At 40.7% G+C, this 19,742-nt stretch overlaps 3 protein-coding genes across 7 annotated transcripts; all 3 read left to right on the top strand.

Annotated features, from left to right (window-relative positions):
• Positions 1-3,783: 3,783 nt before the first annotated feature.
• RB195_014125 (uncharacterized protein) lies at positions 3,784-9,735 on the top strand (the record flags this gene model as incomplete). Its single annotated transcript, XM_013443020.2, has 7 exons — positions 3,784-3,877; positions 3,932-4,029; positions 4,087-4,140; positions 6,157-6,239; positions 7,253-7,330; positions 7,441-7,555; positions 9,616-9,735. 7 exons carry the CDS (start codon positions 3,784-3,786, stop codon positions 9,733-9,735), a joined length of 642 nt encoding a protein of 213 aa, XP_013298474.2.
• A 727-nt stretch (positions 9,736-10,462) lies between these two features.
• Positions 10,463-19,039, top strand: RB195_014124 (uncharacterized protein; the record flags this gene model as incomplete). Of its 5 annotated transcripts, XM_064204251.1 has the most annotated exons (13): positions 10,463-10,594; positions 11,431-11,862; positions 12,109-12,192; positions 12,247-12,318; positions 12,401-12,495; positions 12,697-12,817; positions 13,067-13,210; positions 14,400-14,480; positions 15,252-15,403; positions 16,509-16,525; positions 18,467-18,647; positions 18,719-18,800; positions 18,860-19,039. In XM_064204251.1, the coding sequence occupies 13 exons, from the start codon at positions 10,463-10,465 to the stop codon at positions 19,037-19,039; spliced, it is 1,773 nt and encodes a 590-aa protein (XP_064060130.1). The 5 variants fall into 5 exon arrangements, with proteins under 5 accessions (XP_064060130.1, XP_064060129.1, XP_064060132.1 ...); XM_064204250.1 differs by lacking the exon at positions 11,431-11,862; XM_064204252.1 differs by lacking the exon at positions 11,431-11,862 and having other exon boundaries at positions 18,719-18,796; positions 18,860-18,908.
• Positions 19,040-19,118: 79 nt separating this feature from the next.
• Positions 19,119-19,412, top strand: RB195_014123 (uncharacterized protein; the record flags this gene model as incomplete). Its single annotated transcript, XM_064204247.1, has 1 exon — positions 19,119-19,412. One exon carries the CDS (start codon positions 19,119-19,121, stop codon positions 19,410-19,412), a length of 294 nt encoding a protein of 97 aa, XP_064060128.1.
• Positions 19,413-19,742: the final 330 nt, after the last annotated feature.

Genomic DNA, 19,742 nt, shown 5'->3' with positions numbered 1-19,742 from the left:
ATAGTAGTGGCATTTTCTGTTAAATTAGATGTGTGTATTCAACGTTTTTTTTCCTCTTTCTTTCACAACAAAGAAAGGAGAAAGATTTTACACCTTGTTTTCCTTCTAGATGCGTCAGTTCTACACTTGGAGATCATTCAAACTTCAGCTTCAAACACTCTTTCGATACCAACATAATACAGACACATTTTAAAAATATTACTCGAAGTATGGGCTTTCTTTCTGTTTTCCCCCAAGAGATCACAGAATGATGTTTTTACAAAAACTGAACAACACCTCCGTACTGATAAAGATAAGGTTCCTCGTCAGATCATGTAAACTGTTGTCTACTATTTAAGCAGCCGGTTTCATTCGTTTTTCCATTTTCTGAGGAAGGTATAATGACAATCTGAGGCAAACGTGGAAGGAAACAGACGCACGAAGGTGCGACAGAGGTGAAAAGTAACGCGCGTGCGCAGTGGTCACGGGCATGAAACGGTTGTAACGTCCCATTTACCTTTTGCGACATGCACACGAAGTTATTGCGCGATAATACTGCATTATGGCACAACAATTTTGCGCCATTGCACCCGTCGCAACCCATTTTATAGCTATCTGGCGTCGGCGCACCGAACCGACGCCGCTGCATCCATCGCATCCCTTTTACCGCTCTACGATGCCGGTGGACCTGTCGCACCCCATTTTATAGCTTTCTGGGCTCGGCGCATCAATTTGACGCCGGTGTAATCGCACCCCCTTCTTTCGAATTTCGTTTCACACACACGCGCACACGCTCACGTGACGGACTAAGTCCGTTATTATATAGCATGATCATGATTATATATCATAATTTTTTGTTATCATGATCATGATCATGATGTATAATAACGAGCTTAATCTGTGTGTGTGTTTGTCTGTGTGTCATGAAATCCAAAAAACCGCGTGCAACGGGTCCACCCGGCGTCGGACTGCTGCACCGACGCCAGAAGGCCATAAAATGGAGTGCGACGGGCCCCGCGGCGTCGAAATTGTGCGCAATAACTTCTTGTGCATGTCGCAAAAGGTAAATGGGACGTAGCAGCCGATTGATAGCCGTGGCCACTGGGCGCACGTTTTTCACCTTCCGCGTGTCTATTTCCTTCTCCATTCGCCCCAAGTTGGTAGCATACCTTCCTCAGTCAAACATCATTCTTTGATAACTGATGGGAAAACTCAGAAAGTGGAAACATGCATGCAAACGGCTGCTTTAAATAGTAGTGAACAGTTTACATGATCTGACGTGGAACGTTATCTTTATCGGTAGGATGATGTCTTTCATGTCATTTTATGCCAAAACATCATTCTTTGATAACTGTTGGGAAAACAGGAGGAAAACAAGATATTGATAAGGAGTGTTTGAAGCTGAAGTTCGAATGTTCTCCGAATGTAGAAATGACGCGTTTAGAAGGAAGACTATGAAATGTTCCGCCTTTAGTTATAATATAAAAAAGAAGAAAGATTGTTGGAGGTACGCGAGTCCAATTTCATAGAAAACGGCACTAATATTAATTTTCGTTGATCAGTGAAGCGAGCGAAGCAAGCACCTCAGAAAGTCTGAAGTCCGGCTTTAGCCGGACGTTCAGACTGGTAGAACTATAATTGAAGTTCCAAGCACTTGGATATTTTCTTCGTTCGATAACATGTCATTCAGATTCCTATTTTCCTATTTGAGTTCTTGTTTGACTTTTTAATATATCAAGACTAATTCATCAAAAAAACCACTGTTTGTTCTTTGTTCGATCGATTCTTTGCCAATGATTGTCCAATGAAGTGCGGAAAATGTTTCGCAGGAGAACATGACATGTCCACAAGTGTATCCTAGGTTCACCAATTCTGAGGTAGTCATTACTACACGTACTGTGTGACAGTGTTTGGCAATATCGATTCGCTGTGTTTGGAGATTTGTAATCGAGTCAAGATGAAATGAGGTACGGTCCAGTTGCATAAGCGGCCGCGGTGAAGATGGCGGTTCTAATAGATCGCAAAGTGCAACGATGAGCGGTTAGTAGCGGTATGGTTATTGAGCGCACTGTTGTGAACGTCCAATAACCATCAATCGCAAAGGCTGCCCGCAGAGTTCATAGCAGCGGGGCGACGCAGCCTTCCCAAGTAATTTCAAATGTAAACGCTAATAAAACGCTAGCAGATTGAAATCATCGGAGCTAAGCAAAAAAATTACGAAAGCGTTCGAGTTTTATTAATTCAATATGCTTTTCGAATGACTTTCGAATAATTTCGAAGGTTGCTCGAATTCTTTTTTTCACGAAAACTGCGTTCAGATTTAACTTTTACGATATGTCTGTGTTCCGTAATCCGAATTCTTGCGACTTTCCCATTTGCGTAAGCTTAGATTAGCTACGAGAAGCAGTTTTTGTTGATTCCGACTTTTTTTTCGGAAACCGTCCATGAATGTAAGTTATGTGCTGATAGATATCATATTCGTTCTCTGCATTGAAAGGAACCCTAGAGATAGTTGCGGACTGCTCGAAAACTAAGGATTTTTTTTAGGAAGAAGAGAACTTCATGAACTTCTCATTCACCAGTGCTAGCAGGCGATTATATTACGTTATAAATTCACTCGAAGTTTGGAGAGAGCGTGGTACTACGTCGATCGCAGTTCCCAGGTTGTGGTCCGGCTAAGATTTCGCGAACACCGAGCTGGGTTCTTTTGTGCTACTGATTGACGTATAGTTGAGTCTCTACGGTTTGACCTTCACCAAGCTTCCTCTTTGAACTGAGACCAGTCTTTAGACACGTTGAAATGGCACACCAACAATAGCCTACAAGCGGTCGGTAACCGCACCGCATCGGAAGCAAAACGAAGAATACATGTCTCGTAATAATCCTACATCACAAGTGGATATAAATCAGACCTCTTGTTTTGTTTCCGAATAATTATTTGTCGGGATGAAAACAGTTTCACGGAACCAGGAATGAAAAGCAATTCTAAGAGACCAAGGATGATCGGATCGATTATCAGGAAACCATTGCAACATTATCAGTTCCAAACTACTATGTCGCAATAGCGATGGTTTTTCTCGAATAATCTCCTGAGGCAACCACCATCGCTGGAAATTAAACTGCTTCGAAAATAAAATTCCCTAAGTTCATTTACTTTCTATAGGTCTCTCTCGGTAGTAATGCTCTACTATTCCACGTTTTGTAATCTGCCATCACGCCTATTCAGTTTCCAAAAAAAAAACATCAAGGGCAAAGCTGATGATGTTGGGGTTCCTGTAATCAAAATCAAATAAAGTTCTCGGGGTACGGATCAGGAGTACGAAAGTGGCCTCACTGTCCGTGGCCGTGGCCTTCTAATCATCCTGAAAAACTGCTGGGAAACGTTTGTTCCTATGGTGTACAATAGATGGCGCCACCTTTGTTCACGCTTCGGTTCGCTTAGCAGCCTATTCATTGATATCACTTAAATAGACTGTTGACGAGATCTCATCGATTTTCGGTCGCTCGCTCGTGGATGCAGCGCGTGCACAGTAGTGCTGCGTCTTCACGTGCCACGTAGGAATAAACGCCGCTTTTCAGGAAAATTGGATCTTAGGGAGGATTGAGCATGGTCATATTCATACTCGTAATCTATATCCCGAACTCTGCATTTCATCAAAGAGATCTCAACATTAGTTTTATGATACGCTACCCTGCCTTTAAGTCGACAGCTATGTATTCCCTGTTCTTTCCGTATAATTCTCTACTATGCTACATCCTCTACAGATTTATTCTCGTGCGGTTTCTATTTTTCTCGCACGTTTTATGGCTCCTAAACACGGTGTGAAGCTGACAGCTGTGAACAAGAAAAAGTTATTTGATGACATTTCGCAGTTTTTGAAGGCACATAAAAACGAAGGTAAGAGTTGTGTCCCACCTCTTCATAGTGTGAAGTTATATCGGTCATTTTCAGCAGAAGATAGGCGTAAGTTATTGTGTGAAAAAGCTGATGCAATGTACTTCACGCTAGCGAATGACATTTGTCGAGCTGCGGAGTCGATGCTTTCGAAGGTGTATATTTCCTGCGATATAAAGGATTTTTGTATAATATCTTTTCAATCTTTTTAGGATGTACTGGCTGCAAATTTAATGGAGTTTTTCCGAAGTGAATGCGCATTCCAGGTTGTTACTTTGAACTTTTCCCTTAGTTTTTTTTAACGTTATTCTGAAAATTTGTAGTATCTGTATTAAGCACTAGTTCTAGTCACTGGTAAGGTAATTCCAAACTGTACCGCTACAATTAGTTAATTAATTAGCGAACCAATTAAGAAGACTGCAACGTGTATTATCACTATGAGATACGGAAAAACTGAAGTGTTCTGGGTTTCTAAGCGTCCCGGCATCTCATTGTAGGTGCGATAGAGAGGCGCCGGACCCTCTTCAGGTGAAGGGGTCTACTTCATGGGGTGCAGCTCAAGGGATGAGGATCCCTTTGCCAGCCGTCCAAAAGTGAGTGGGGTCCCTTCGAAAACCGTTCAAAAGTGAAAGGGGGCAGAGCACCATCTCCGACTATCGCATCTTTGTTGAGCTTGCGTGAAGAAATCTTCACAGCACAAAATAGTCTTATTTCAACTCACACATATGTTTATCCGAAAGCAGTTTGGGAATCTAGCGTGACTTCCACCCTAAGGGAATGTTTTTCACACTAACGCTATATTGGCTGACATGGCGAGTTCCGCCTTCAGGTAATACGTCTTCGGTTTTTTTTTTTTTCAAAAGAAAATGATAGTACTTAAAGGCATCACCGCACGAATCTGAGGTACGGTTTTCAGGTGGAGTATTCTTATACAGCATAGTAAATTATGGAGAGAGGGATGATTCCGTCCATTTCTTCCTAATTGTCGTAAAAAAAAAACGCTCCGGAAGATGCGGGGCGTGCACAAGGTAGGCGCGCTCCAATCGAACTCTTAGAAAATAGCGCGCCGGATCGCTCGAAGCCGTATCGTCCGGGCCGTTTTTTACGGCAATTAGGAAGAAATGGACGGAATCACCCTTCTCTGCATAATCTACGATCCCATCTCCGAATACTCCACCTGAAGTCCGTACCACCTCAGATTCAAGGGGTGATGCCTTTAGAAGATAGTTTGAAAAACCTCATCAGATCACCGATTAGTGGCACTTCTTTCCGGAAGTTACTCAGTAGATATTCCTAGAATAGACTTTCCAGTGCCCGTAGCATCCGTTCTAGAGGATCCCCGCGACTTTTCATTCAAGACGTTTGCTAACTTTTACGAGAGGAATCACAGGTTGGCTCAAATCAAGAATCGAGGAACTGCGCTCAAGTTCTGAGGAATTTTGATTGTTACATGATAGTACTTGTCCTCACATTGCTGGATCAACTTAAAAGAAATTGTTTCAGCCAGTGCGAGAGGTTTCGGTTCATCCGCCGAATTCCTTGGATTTGAATCTATCTAACTTTCATTTCTCCCTGTGTATGTACGTCACAAAATGTGAATGTCGATCATTGCACACTCTAAACATCTGCCGACTTACTTTCTTTTCCAAAGCAAGTAGAGGTGTACAGTCGACGTAGTAGAGTTCCGCGAGGAAAAAAGGTAGTTGAATTAGAAGATGATTATAGTGTGCAACGATGTGCATTCATTTGCGTCTAATTCGTTTTGGCCCTGCAGAAAAAAAACTTTTCTAGACTTAATGTAAACACCGGGCGGGTGTGGCGCAGATGGTTAGAGGTCCGTCATAGCCACATGGTCGGGGGTTCGAAACCGCCCTAGTGCAAGCCAAGCCTTTCATTCCTTCAGGGTCGATAAATAGGTACCAGACTGGTCTGGGAGGATAAAAACACTGACTTGATCTTCGGCTGGCCCCCGCAAGTCATTGGCAGTAAAACGCGTTGGTGCATCCCAAGTGGATTGATACGCCAGTAACTTTATCCTTTATCCTTTTAAGGTGCCAAAAAAACGTCACTTCAGTTTTCCTACAGTATTGTCGAAATGACATGAAGAATGGTGCAGTTGCGTAAGCGGCTGCACCATCCGTCGCTGCAGTTCGCGACCATCTCTCGTCGATTCCAACCACCATCTCCACCCGCCACTTGAAGCGCAGCCACTTACGCAGCTGCATCGTGCTTCATGTCGTTTTGACCCGACCATAATTGAGTGCTCTAATATTTCATTTGAGGTTGACTCCCATACTAGCAGTGCAATAGAAAATCTGTCCATCTCCGCTAAGAAACTATGTGCAGGAAAAGAAATACTGGAAAGGTGCGTTTCATTTATTTTTCGTTTTATGCTGTTCCCATGAACATGAATCTGAAACATCCATGCTCGTGACCACACTACGTGAAATGGCGTTTAAAACGGCATTAGTCCGCACAAGGTACGTTAGAACGCGCCACCTTCGTACATGAGCGAACAGTCGAAAATTAAGGTGTCCAGCAGCCTCTTCAAGTAAAACCAATAGATAGGCTATGTAGAGAACCGGAGCCCACACAAGTGTCGCGCCTTCCAACGTACTTCGTCGGTACTAAGTTGGTTCCCATGCCGTTTTTCAGAACGGTTAAGGGGAATTGAGAGTGGCCAAGCTCATATTCGTAATCTGCAGTTCGAACTGTGTTTTGTCCTGCAGAAGCCATGAATCATCAATTTCGTGAGATACTGCTTTTAAAGTTCAGGTTCGGCTCAACATGTTCCTGCCTTACCGTTTAGTAACATTCACAATTTCTTTTGTGCCATTTGCTTCACTTCTTTACGAATGTTCCACTGGAATAGGAATATGTTTAAGCCTAGTTCAAAACTAATACAATATACGTTTTTACAAGAAACTAGTCCTTAATATTTTTTACACTTTCTTGCTGTAAAGTTACCAAATTCAGCCACTGACATTTCCTTCGAAAACATTTCAGGAGCAGTTGATAAAAATCACTGGGTTCCGTAAAGCAGACAAGTGGCTCACCTTATGCCAATTACACATTTTTAAGGAAATAGATAGAAAAAAGCTAGAACAAGAATGAATACGTCGATATGAGCTTTTGTCTACTTTCGTCTTACAGCTTCCCTGATAATGTTCTTACCAGAATCTAATAAGAATTTTGCTAAGAGCTTCGTCGGGAAAATCACAAGAGGTGTTGTTGGCAAGGGTTCTCTTTGAGAAGATCTGCACTGATGCTTTTCAACAAATTGATCATGGCAGTTGTTTATATCTATCGATATTGTCTTAGATTCTCGAAGGTCAATCATTATTTCTTTTCTGTCAAATATGTGCTGCCTGGTTTCAGTGTCCAAACTCCTCTGCAAGAAAGAGTTGGTCTGTCAAACCTGCCATCTACAATTTATCCTAAAGTGGAGAAAATACGGTTCGTTGACTATCTGTAAATTCAGAGTCCTGTCATTGCGTAGATACATCACTATAGCAGGTGGCTGATTAGCAGAGCAATGAAGTTTTATCCTATCTAAGTATTTGAAGAGCACACCGTTTCCGAGCTCCACGTAACAGTGAGGTTGCGTTTTCTGTTGATGGATCTCCAATCGTCGTTCTGCCAACAGGTCGCAGTGATCCTGAATCGCTCGCCTTGAAACAGGTTATACGTTTTCTACTTTTGTCGACGAGAACAGTATTGAAGTTAGGTGAACTATGGATGACTCCTTCTTCTGCGTGAGTCGCAAATATTCTAAACTGTGAATAAAGTACTTGTCTGCACCGGCGTCATTTCGCACAACTGTCTTAGATTCATTTTAAGAAATAACGTGATTACCAAGTCATTCCAACTGCTAAGCTTCATGTTTTGGATCTCGACCCTAGTTTAAAATCGAGAAAAAGTGTTCGACTAAGAACAATTACACTTTCTACAGATCACATCTCACTACTCAACCACAGTGAGAAAAAAAAAACACACATCCATTTCCAAGTATCTTATTTATGTGAATATCATTCAGTCTAAGGCTTGTGAAATCATTATATTAGATAAATAAAAAGGAACTCCAAGCTTATCCTACTATGTTCATCGTTAAAAAGGGGAGCAAAGTTCGGAAGAATTAAGAAGGACTTAATGATCATAAAATAGTCATGAGTCTTGCTATCTATCGATTCTGTGGGAATGGAGAAAAAATGGAAAAATTACTACTCTTGTCTTATTCTTGCCCCCGGCGTTCTTATACGACGGGCGTTCAAGTTCTTTTTAATCTGATCGTTGTGTGAAAAATTGTGTTAGTGCCAGTGCTCGGTTGTCAGCTACTTTCATTGAGAGATCTGTTTTTTACAGTTTTGATCACCTCAATTCATTTGCTTCTTTTCATCAACAGATCTGGTACGTTCTGTTCGCGAGATTCAGCGAACCAGTAACCGAACGGTATCGTTATGGGGGATAAAGTTCCTCTGCAATGAAATCATTAGGATGCCTACAGCAGATTTGTCTAAACAGAGGGGACCAATGGAAAGCAACAGATCACAAATTTTTGATGCGACTGCACGGTGGCATGATACGTCTGAATTTCTTGGTTATGCTAAAAGTGTGAAGCCCAATGTATAAGCGACTTCTCTCGAAGTGGCGTGGTTCAGCTAATGGTTGTGATCCATGTGGGACCCTTCTTTGCTGCAATTGGACCGCCGGGATGAGCAAGGCCCTACCTCGATCGCAGCCGTTAGCTTTGCTGTGCCACACCAAAGCTCAAATCTTTTTGACCCTACTATAGCACATCAGGATTTGACTTACACAGTATGGACATCATAATTCCTTTATTCCCAGGTTGGATACAGCAGGGTATCTGCTGCGTTCTCGTATCTTCATCTCAAATAACTTGTTAGGAAGAGACGTAGTGAAGCATGTGAAGTGTGGATGGCGCTGAGTTGTAACAGATGTCTTGCTATAACAGATGTATTGCTATTGCTAGTGACGGAACTATTTGCCCGATATCTTTATCCATGCAATCAGTCATTTTTATTTATTTGAAATCAGTTTATTCTATTTATTTGCTATCAAACCCTCACTATACAGACGAAAAATTATGGTTGTGGAACTACTCGTATACGATGGATTGAGAAAATTTGAAGTGGATCACGGTTAGAAATTACAAACTACATTAAAAAAAGATACCTACCATTCTTTCTGAAGGATCTATCATGATTTTTATGACATTAAAATTCAGAGCAATAGGACCAGAAAGTGGCAGAATATTTTACCGTTAGTGATCGCAGTGGATAAACAGAAAACATGAACATAAAAAAACAAATGCAGATACATTACAAAACTTCTGATCAACATTTTGCTGGCTCACAATTTGAGCTACAAGTTCAAAGGCCTGCTCAATTTAACCATTCTACGATGTGGATCACATTTCTTTGATTCTTTCGTTCTTTATTCACTACACATTATATATATATATGGTAGGGTCAGAAGGGCATGAAGCTCGATGCAGCTGCGTAAGCAGTTGCGCTCGAAGCCCCGCCGTGGAGCATAGCGGATGTGATCGAGTGGGGACTCTTACTAGGACCATATAGCGCAGTTCGCAATGGTCCCACGTCGATTCCAACCAGCATCTCCACAGGACGCCTTCAAGAGCGACAGCTTACCTAAATGCTTCGTGTCGTTTTGACCCGAGTGTACGAATTATGACGGCATCATTTTTGTGAACTTATTTTTAGATAATGGAGAAGGATGAAGAGGCTTTCACACCGAATTCACGCGAAGTCGTCACCACTTTTAAGAATTTGTTGCGTGAGAAAGTAGCAGAAGTCCAGGCATTATCCAAGGAATTAGATTAGATTGTAATCTAACAATCATTTACTACAAATGCAGTTACAAGCCCCACTCGTTGCTTCCAACAAAGACATGCTTCTTATCCTCTTTCGAAAAGCTGTTCTGACTCCAGATCTTACAAGTTCTATTATCTTTGTAATATTTATTTGGATACATATTTGTACAAAAGTACTTTTATTTACTTGTTAACACCGCAGCGAACGATTGTTGCATACTGTAGTTTAATGGGAGTGTGGCATGCACACTGAGTATTTGTCCACTACTAGCAAGGTCCTCTGGTAGTTTCTAACCCTCATTTGATTCATTGTATGTTTCTCCTCGTTTGGAATTCTGTCGATTGCTGAGTTAACGAAACTGTCCGAACTATGTTATTACTATTTGTTTCGAAGCAGTTAGTTTTTTGAGTCAGTTGTCCAGAAGCAATCATAAAGATTTAATTTGATGCTATGTATTAGTTCTTGTAGCAGAGTTCAAATAGAATGTACCTTTTTTCATGTCTTTCTTTGTGCATTGGAAAATCCGTCTTGTCGGCAGTGGTGGCGATTACTGATGCAGTCGGTGCGACGCTGTGAAGTATCGATTCTTCTGCATCCATGCTTTTGCTTGGTCGTTTTCCTCTCTCTCTCTCTCTTAAACCTCTTTTTTCGGTACTATGTTGTCTAATGTTCTTAATATGATATTAAATCTGATCCATGTAGAAGTTGCTGTGAATCTTCATGTTATTTGCTAGAAATGGCTGACAGTGAGGTAAAGGCTCGACGTAAGCTAGAGGAAGCTGAGAAAAAATCCCGCGGAGGTGGTGGATTTTTGGGCAAACTATTTGGTGGAAGCGGTGCCGATGAAGCTGCCGATCTTTTTATACAGGTAAGTAGTACTCTGCTTTGAATTGGATCTCCTTCACCACTGGTACCTTCTATTTATGATATTATTTTTTGTCTCGGCACTGACTTATTTTTTCCCATTGCCAAATTTCACTAGAGTTAGGTCGCTTCAGGCTAAGAAAGATAGGGATGGGAAAAATGTAGTTGAGAGGAGCACTCAGTGACGACATATTTTTCGACGCTCCAACTTACCTTTTCTCTTAGTAACTTTAACTTACATGTCATAGATCCTCTAAGACTGTTGCTTAGACCTTAGGGCCCCGATTGATTTGATTAATCACTTCAAAAAGTAAAGGCGCCATTGGGTGCTCCCTACCAATTACGTTCTTCCCAGATGTGTATTCTCCCCTCTGCGCACTTCATAAGTGTTCCGTCTACTGCTTCAAGCAATCCCGTAATTTCTTCCGTCCTATAGCTTTAGTGAAACTGCAAGTGATTAATCTAGTAAATTGATGGGTCGGGGTACATTTCGTCTTTGCTTCTCTTAGAATTTTTTACTTCCGTGTATTGATTTTCGCCATCTTGATTGTTTTAGTATGCATCCACACTTATGATATTGTTGGTTTTCATCGGATCCCGTGTTTCTGTGTCGGTTGTTACCTCTGAAACTTATCGAAGAGAGTTTACAGCTAGCAATAGTGCTTATGGTTGTTACCTCTTAACACTCATTTCCTTGCAAGTGCTCCTTTCATTCGCACACATTAAACACTCATCCTTACGTTTTTTATATGAATGAAAGGTTGTAATACGTGGAGGAGATCTTGGGAACATTCTTTGTAGGGTGTTGTTTTTGGTACTTTTATCCATCAGCTTCTTAAGTGCGGAACTGAATCCTTTCCTGGATCTGCAAGCTCAACAGAGGACAACGTCTTGGAGGCGAAGGACAACTTTGATTTGGATGATGGCGAATTCTCTCCTATGGAATGCGACGTATGCTACAGAGAATTTCCGGATCTCGTAGCCTTTGAATCACACTATACGGAATCCCATTCTCATCAATGCACTGCATGTGCGAAAATGTTTGTCAGTCAGCGAGCATTAGAAGTCCACAGCGACGAAAAACATTGTCCTTTTCATTGTCTGCGCGTAGAAGTAGATCTGAATGGACGCCACTACAAGTGTTACAACGAAAATTGTGATCATGCTTACACGAGCCCAGTGGAGAGAGACCAACATTGCTACGAGAAGCATAACATTAGCACTATTGAGGTTTCGATTGAGAAACGAAAACTTCCAAGAAGATTGAACGAAGTAAGATTGTCGCTTGGGAAATTGGACGTTTCTGAGAAGAAAAAGAAACGAAAGTCCGTACCACGCTCGATCAAATTCGGCGACCAAGAGAAGTCATTCGAAAGACTACGCAGTTCCAAAACGGATGCTCAAAAATCGAACTCTCAACTGAATTTAAGCGTTTAATAAAGTACAAGTCCAATTCGTTGTTGTATTCTTCTTGACTTTGTGGTTCCTACCATAAATTTATTTGCCTTTGATTCATAGGCTGGAAATTTGTTCAAGATGGCGAAGCTGTGGAAAGATGCTGGTGATGCATTCGTGAGGGCAGCCGAAATCCATGGATCGAAGGTAGGTCTCTGCATTTTAAGCTCATTTTTTTAAAGCCAATTTCCTCTTTTTTAGAGTGACTCGAAGCACGACTGTGCTAGCCAATACGCAGAGGCTGCAAATTGTTATAGGAAAGTTAATCCTCAGGTGTGCATGCCAGTCTTTCGTAGAGCTAAGTATCATATGGATTCTATTAAATTAAGCCACCTCTTCCTTCGTCACTTTCTAGGTGGCAGTGGACTGTCTTTTAAAGACGTCGGAAATTTACACCGACATGGGACGTTTCAACATGGCAGCGAAGAACCACGTCGCAATCGCAGAGTTGTCAGTTACTTATAGTTTTGTTGATAGGTGCGATAGGGAGAAGCCGGAACCTCCTCAAGTGAAAGGGGTCCTTTCCCCAACCGTTCAAAAGTGAAGAGGATCAGAGCACCGGCTCCGACTATCGCATCTATGGTTTTGATGCCGTTGTACACCACAGCAACAAGAAGTTCTTTTTTTTCTCACGTCTTTCGTGTTCTTAAGGTTCGAAAGTGAGTGTCCGGACACAGAACAATGTATTCAGCATTATCAGAAAGCTGCCGATTATTACAAAGGGGAGGAAGCTAAAAGTAGCGCCACAAAGTGCCTCATCAAAGTTGCACAGGTGAGCTATTCCTCAAGCTCGTGTCATTTTATTCGTCATTTGGTGTTTTACCTGTCAAAATATTTCTTACTTTTTCCTTTTTTCACCTTCAGTTCTCATTCAGAGACAATCTTGGGTCAACTTTGAGACTTCTTCTTGCCTCATTTCCAATTTCCATTTCTCACTAAAAAATAGCATGCCGGTTCATTGTTTGTGTGGCTATGTTTTGTGTTTGTTTTGTGTGTTATGTTTTGTGCATTTTTTTTTCAGTATGCAGCACAACTGGAACAATACCAAAAAGCAATATCAGTATTCGAGGAGATTGCATTGTGGGAAGCTGATCATCCAACGCTAAAGTATGCGGCCAAAAACCACTTCTTCCAAAGTCTCCTCTGCTATTTATGCATAGATCCAGTAAGTCGTTTTCCAGCTCCCGTTCATGTTTAAGGTTTCATGTATCGCATTGTCGGTAACTAAAATATCATTGTGTACAGCTCCAAATTTATTTTATTACACACAGTCATCTCAGTTCATCCTTGGAATTCTTAGAATATTTCGTAATGAACTGTTCAGTATAAATCAGTTATAGCGCAGTCGTATGCAAGGTGATCTGCAAGTTCTTGTATTCCTGGAACAATACCAGAAAGCAATATCAGTATTCGAGGAGATTGCATTGTGGGAAGCTTATCATCCAACTTGTATTCCGTCGATTCCTTATTTTTCCGAGGAGAGCTTCATCACTTCATTTGTCGTCTAATTTGCTCCATATTACCGTCCAATCAACGCATTTGCCAACGTTTACAAGCTATTTCAGGACTACTCATAGTTACTTCAAAAGAATATCTTATTCTGTTATTCATTAAACAAAGTGGTATTTGTAGCAGATAGCTGTTATTTCGTGGTCGCGAAAAACAGCGATACTTTTGCAGCAGCTCAACGCGGTAACCTCGGTACCAGCACGGATGTGTTTGTTCCACGGCGTGGACTAGTTAGGTCGTCTCTAGATGCATCTATATATACATGTATACATGTTTCGCTTTCAAAAAAAAAAAAAGTTCGACTGTAATATTTGGGGAAAGTGAAGTAAGACTAAGGCTGATTTTTTTAAAAATCCTATTTGCAATCCAGAAGAATATGACGTTTGAGGTCCTCAATAATATCTACAGTTTAAGTTGTCCTTCTTAAAGACAGATTTATTCTGTCTTTGCGAGGATACATATAAGAAAATCCATTTTTTATGTGGGAGAAATCCATTTTTATGTGTAAGAAAATCTTGAAAATATTGAGCTAATTTTTTTTGAGACATGTAGATGGCTTATTCGTTGTGGAAATCACTTCACTTTCTTCACTTTTTCTTGGCATTTCCAAGTTTCTGGTTTAAGTCCTTTATATTTCTGCAACTTCCTTTTTGTTCAAAGAATAATGATAGATCAGGGTTGGATGTTAAGAACAACAATACTATTGTTTAAAACTATGATGCAGTCTAAACTTACTTGCAGCAAGTTCCCAGTGGTAACAACGGTGGTGTTTGGAGCTTTTACAATTGGATTACACTGCTTTCACTACAAAAAATGGTGAATTGATTTTAAAAAAATGTTTCCAGCTAGACGCTCAGCATGCTCTTAAGCGATATGAAGATGCTTCACCATCATTTGCCGACACTCGTGAGGCTAAACTTATCAAGGTATATTTTCATGAGGTTGTCATCACTTGGTTAATCCCGCGTTAAACATATTAAGTTATACATCATATACTTTAGTATAAATTTAGTTACTGACTTCAGCTCATCTTTCGGCTGTGTGAGGCTGACTCTTGTCCACTCCATTTATTTGAGGAGAATTTCTGCTTGCAGATCGTACTCCTAATTACATGTCGGGGGAGTTTGTAGCAGAGTGGAAAAAGATTTGCAGCGTTTGTATAGTCAATGCTTCGAAGAGGGGCCATCCTAGTTGTTAAAATGGTATTAGGTTTGTCCGGGAAAACCCTAAGATGATGCCTCGTTTGAGTTTCAAACATTATTGGATAGGTCGCAAAGGCTTTCATAACCCATCCGATTTTTAATTGAACTCGAACACATTGCTGCAGTTCAACGGGATCGATGAATGTCATGCATTATATTCTTTTCCCTTCATCCTGATTTTCAGATACATCAGATGCTGCTTATACCTAAACAGTTTATTTCAGCTCGAGCTAATCTTGATTGATTAGATCTCTTGCTTATAGCGAATACAAATATTCACCCACATATTTCTTTGTAATGGTTTTTTTTTGCAACGACTGTTACGTAATGGTTCCGCATTAGATCGCTGATGAAAACAGTAATGTTCAAGGCGATATTTGTTTACATTTCATAATGTCCTTAATATGTACGTGTCTACCCACGTAGGTTGGTCCTTAATCTTAATTTTTTCCATCCTCAAGTTCTTACTGCAGAATTGTGATATCTGTCTTCTAGGATCTGATTGCCTGCCTTGAAGACGGCAATGAAGAGTTGTTTACGGATACTGTGAAGGCGTTCGACAAAGTAAGTCGACTTGATCAATGGCACACCAGCTTGCTGGTGAAAATTAAACGGGCCATTAGCAAGGAAGATGAGGAGGATCTCAAGTAAACTCTTTCTCGATATTTGTTCCCAAGCGTTTTGTGCGATTTGTTCCAGGCTTATTCGTTGTTCTATTAAAAATGTTATTCACTTAAGTATTGATGTACTATTACCACCATTAAAACCCTTCTTGATACTGTATTATAGCGCGCTTCTGTAGAGTTTTCGATTTGAGGGTTGTGTCACTCACTATCATGTTGTAAATATTGCACTTGAAATACATATATTGTCAAAAAAAAGTATGGATTTATAGCTGTTATGTGAATTGGGAGAGTTAGTGATGTTTATTGTAAGAGTAGTTTGCTGTGATGGACTATATAACTAACTAACTTTTCTGGATATTTTATTAGTACCAATAAATGCGTTGAATTTAAGTAACTTTTATTGTACTGGAGAGATGTCTTCCACTTCAGAAGGTCGACGTTTCGACGGAATAGTTTTTCCGCAATCATTATCTCCCTAGTTTTTATTGTTTAGTTTTTTGATAGAGACGTTATATTGGTTTTGTGCTTTTGTTTTTAAGCTGCTTTGCTTTTTCTGGCTCAGCTTATTTATTTGCACCTGACTATCCTATTGAATCTTGTCTAATTCTGTTCTTGGAACAGAATACGCAATTCATTTTATTCAAAAGGTCTTCTTTTTTTACTGTGATTTGGTTTAGTGAACTAAATCAAGAATCCTCACTTGTGACTACATATTCTCACCACTAAGAAATCCCAACTTTTTTAGTAGGAGAGTGTCCACGAGTGTGAACAGATTTGTGCGATATATCTATCTGAGATGTGTGTATCTTAGAAAAGATTGAAAGGAAAATAAAGATCAAAGTCGTTCGTTTCACGAGCGATGTCAGCAATCTTCGTCCGAAAGTCGTATTACTCGTCTCTGTGCTCTTGTTGATAATGCAGAGTTATGTGAAGAACTTTTCAAGACTCTCTGTCCGTATTTCACAATGTTGTGTGGGTCAAACATGGCCGTCTACACAATTCCTTCAGTGTTTCAGGTGTTGGTTTCCCCAACAAATGGCTTTCTTTTCGTTTTCGTACTTTATCGTAGCTAAGGATATGGAAGACGACGGCAGTATTCGACTTCCTTTTTATGGAATTCAGCTAGAGATAATAGTAATAAAGGTAACATTTGGGAAATTCTCGATGGCAAATTTCTTCGCAAAGTAGATATGAGTTCGGAACATAGCTTCCAAACACTACTGTCAATATGCAAAACGCTCACTACAAATAGAGAATTCAGGTGTATGAGAAGCACCTCATCCGACAAACGAAATCAGCACATCGTGCTGAGTGTTAGGGTGCACGATCCACCCCATTGGTTGAATGGTAGTATCGTTAGGGTAATTATCAGTGATCAGTGCTGCTGCACTAGCAGTAGAGATCAAAGTGGATGTGAGTGACCTTTGTCGTCACGTTTCTCCACGTATTTGGTGGTTTCATCTATGTTCCGGGAGCAGACTTCATTGACTTTTGATTGGCAGAATCTTCATGGAAGTAGTGAATCTCTTTATTATCCGTCTCTAGCTTTTAAGAATTCGTAAGTACGGGCGTGAGTTTGTTTCTGCACTCTGACTTCTACGTACATTTATATAGATGTTTGATGATATTGGTGATGCTTGATGCCAGACAATGTCCTTATTGACATTGTCCATTACATTCTTAGAATTTCTAGGTATATTCTTAGAAGTAAGCCAACGAAAAGAGTTTTGTTAATATTCCTGGGGCTTTCTTTTCCTTGCTTCGAGAGTTTGTTCCGTTCGTAAAAAGGAAATTCTTCGGCATAAAAGAGAAAGATCCGATCTCGTGCTGAACTCTGATGTTATGCAACAGCGACATTCGTCAGCCGAAAGTTTTTATTAACGAATGCGTAGTATATTTCGTTATGGTACTCTCCACCGGGCGAGTTGCATTCCACCGTAGGGAGCACTTTTGGAATGGCGAGTTTCCATGGACGGATTTAGCCGTCATAAAGAACTCCGGAAGTCACCGTTTTTATTCATACCATTGTAAGTAGTTTGTACCGATGTGAAGTACTTGAAACATTTGCCAGGAGCATTGGCATTGAAATGGCTGGTGCTGCACTTTATAGGTTTGTCTCTGCAGAGCTTCTCGAGTTTATGGAAAAACTGCTATTTCCTCCTCTTTCTGGCTTTATGTTGGACCATAAAGTCAAAAAAGTATTGAGAATGACGTTGAACCCTCCTCAGCCTTAAAGGTCCGATTCATATCTTCAGTTTGGAAAAAAATAGCTGCATTGCCGCCCTCGAAGACTATTACAACTCTTGTTGTCGCTTATGCTTTGGAACAGTTCACCAATGTCATGAATGACTTTCAGCGTCTGATATCTTGCCCGGTCATCGTGTTGATTTCATACCTGACTTTCTCTATTTGGATTGTGAGATTTTCAATTCGTTTCCGATATAAGCGTAAGTACGGGATGCCTACATATCCGTGGTAGGGTCAAAACGACAGCGAAGCGCGGTGCAGTTGCGTAAACGGTTGCGTTCGAAGCAAAGCGGCGGAGCGTAGCGGTTAGAATCTAGGGTGGAGGGGTCTTGCTGACACCGTTGTTCGCTGTAATTTGCGATCGCCCCATTTCGATTCTAAAAGCGCTTCCAGCTCAACCGCTTACGCAACTGCACCGTGCTTCATGTCGTTTTGACTCGACTTTACCTACAGTTTGGCAGCCTACACCGTTGCCTATCAGGCGCTGCTCCAGAGTCGAGACCTCGTGACTATTTCTCTCTTTTTTCCGGCGTTCACGAATTTAGGGCTTATTCCATGAAGACGATTCCACACGACCTCTCTTTACATCGCTATGGCTACAGGCTTTTACAGGAATCGAAGACTCAGTTTACAAGTCCACACACATCACATATGAAGATAATTACGCTCATTCTAACAGTATCTTCTTCAAATATTCATTTAAAATGTTAGTTGTGATGCTAAAGATCAGGTCTAGTGTAGTCATTGTTGTCAGCTGCTCAATCAGACCTCAGATTTGATTATTTCTTTCCTGGTATCGAAGATAATGATGTAAGATTATGCGAAGAGGCATTGCAGATTCCAGCTACATGAGCGATGCAGAAATCGACTATTGGCGCACAAAATACTCTTTATTAGAAGAACAATTTAAACAGCAAAAAAACAGAAACGAAGAGTTGGAGGAGCGACTACTGCATATGGTTGAGAAGATTGAGGCCGAAAAGAAACAGCTAGCAGAAGAAATCCACACTCTTACCAGGTACAGATTAAATTAGTTATCCGTGTTAGCCGTCAGTCGGTGTCAGGCGCTGCGAACACGTCCTCAATTAGGAAACTAGAACATCTAACGAGCAAGGGTACGTGCACTGAAAATGGTGACACGAATGAATCTTACGAGCCAGAGGATCCGTCAGTGAGCATGCGTTATTTCTACGCTTCCATTTCCTTTAATCTTCAGTAGTCTACTTGCAGATTCCGCGAATCGATGTGCAACTTTCGCGGACATCTAAGCAGAAGGTAATTTTGGGCTCAAGGAGCATGGATTCTTCCCACGAAACGAAAGGTTGTCACCACTTTCCTGTTCTTGCTTTTGAAGAGGGTCTAATTTACGGATTCCGATGGGTGAAAGGTAGTGTTGTGAAGATTGTATAGGGCGGGTTATGTGCATTATTCATTGTTATTTGTGACTGTAATAAGATTTTATTCCACTTATTTGCTCATGGGTTCAAAAATGAGAGACACTTTTCTCCCTCTAATCATTTTCTCAGAACGCTACACCATTCATATTCTGAGTAGATGCCTCCCTTATAGTTTTGCCACATTACCTTTGCTTTTACCTCCTACTTTGATGAGGGATGAAATCTTTAAGCCTAGAGTAGAGTTTCAGAAAGTACAAGAAGAACAGCGACAGTTTTCATTTACCTTGGAAGCAACATCAAAAAGCTATAGCACAGATACACTATTCACAGCAACATACAGACATAGCGTAGTTAACTTAGTTGGAGCTCGTTACGCCATGAACTAAATCAAGAGGTTTGGAAAGCACTCATCTCATAAGCCCATCACATAGCCAACGGTAAAAGAAAGATGTCGAATCAGGAGCAAAAATAAACTTTAAAAGGAACGAAACATAACAGAAACGAAATAACAAAAACAAGAACAACAATAAAATAATAAGAACACATTCACAGAAAGAGCCAAGCGGCAGGGAACTGAGTGAAAACACAAGTTACACCCGCGACAAATAAAAAATTATGAACATAGTGAAAGAACCAAAGTTTGGAACGAAATTACATGTGAGGAAGATTACTGCGTGAGAGAGAATAAAGGAACTACAAACAAGTTTAATGATGAG

Source organism: Necator americanus, chromosome V (assembly GCF_031761385.1).
Source record: "Necator americanus strain Aroian chromosome V, whole genome shotgun sequence".
Classification (NCBI taxonomy): domain Eukaryota; kingdom Metazoa; phylum Nematoda; class Chromadorea; order Rhabditida; family Ancylostomatidae; genus Necator; species Necator americanus.
Note: the sequence above shows the minus strand (reverse complement) of the source record. Positions and strands in the feature narration are given on the sequence as shown.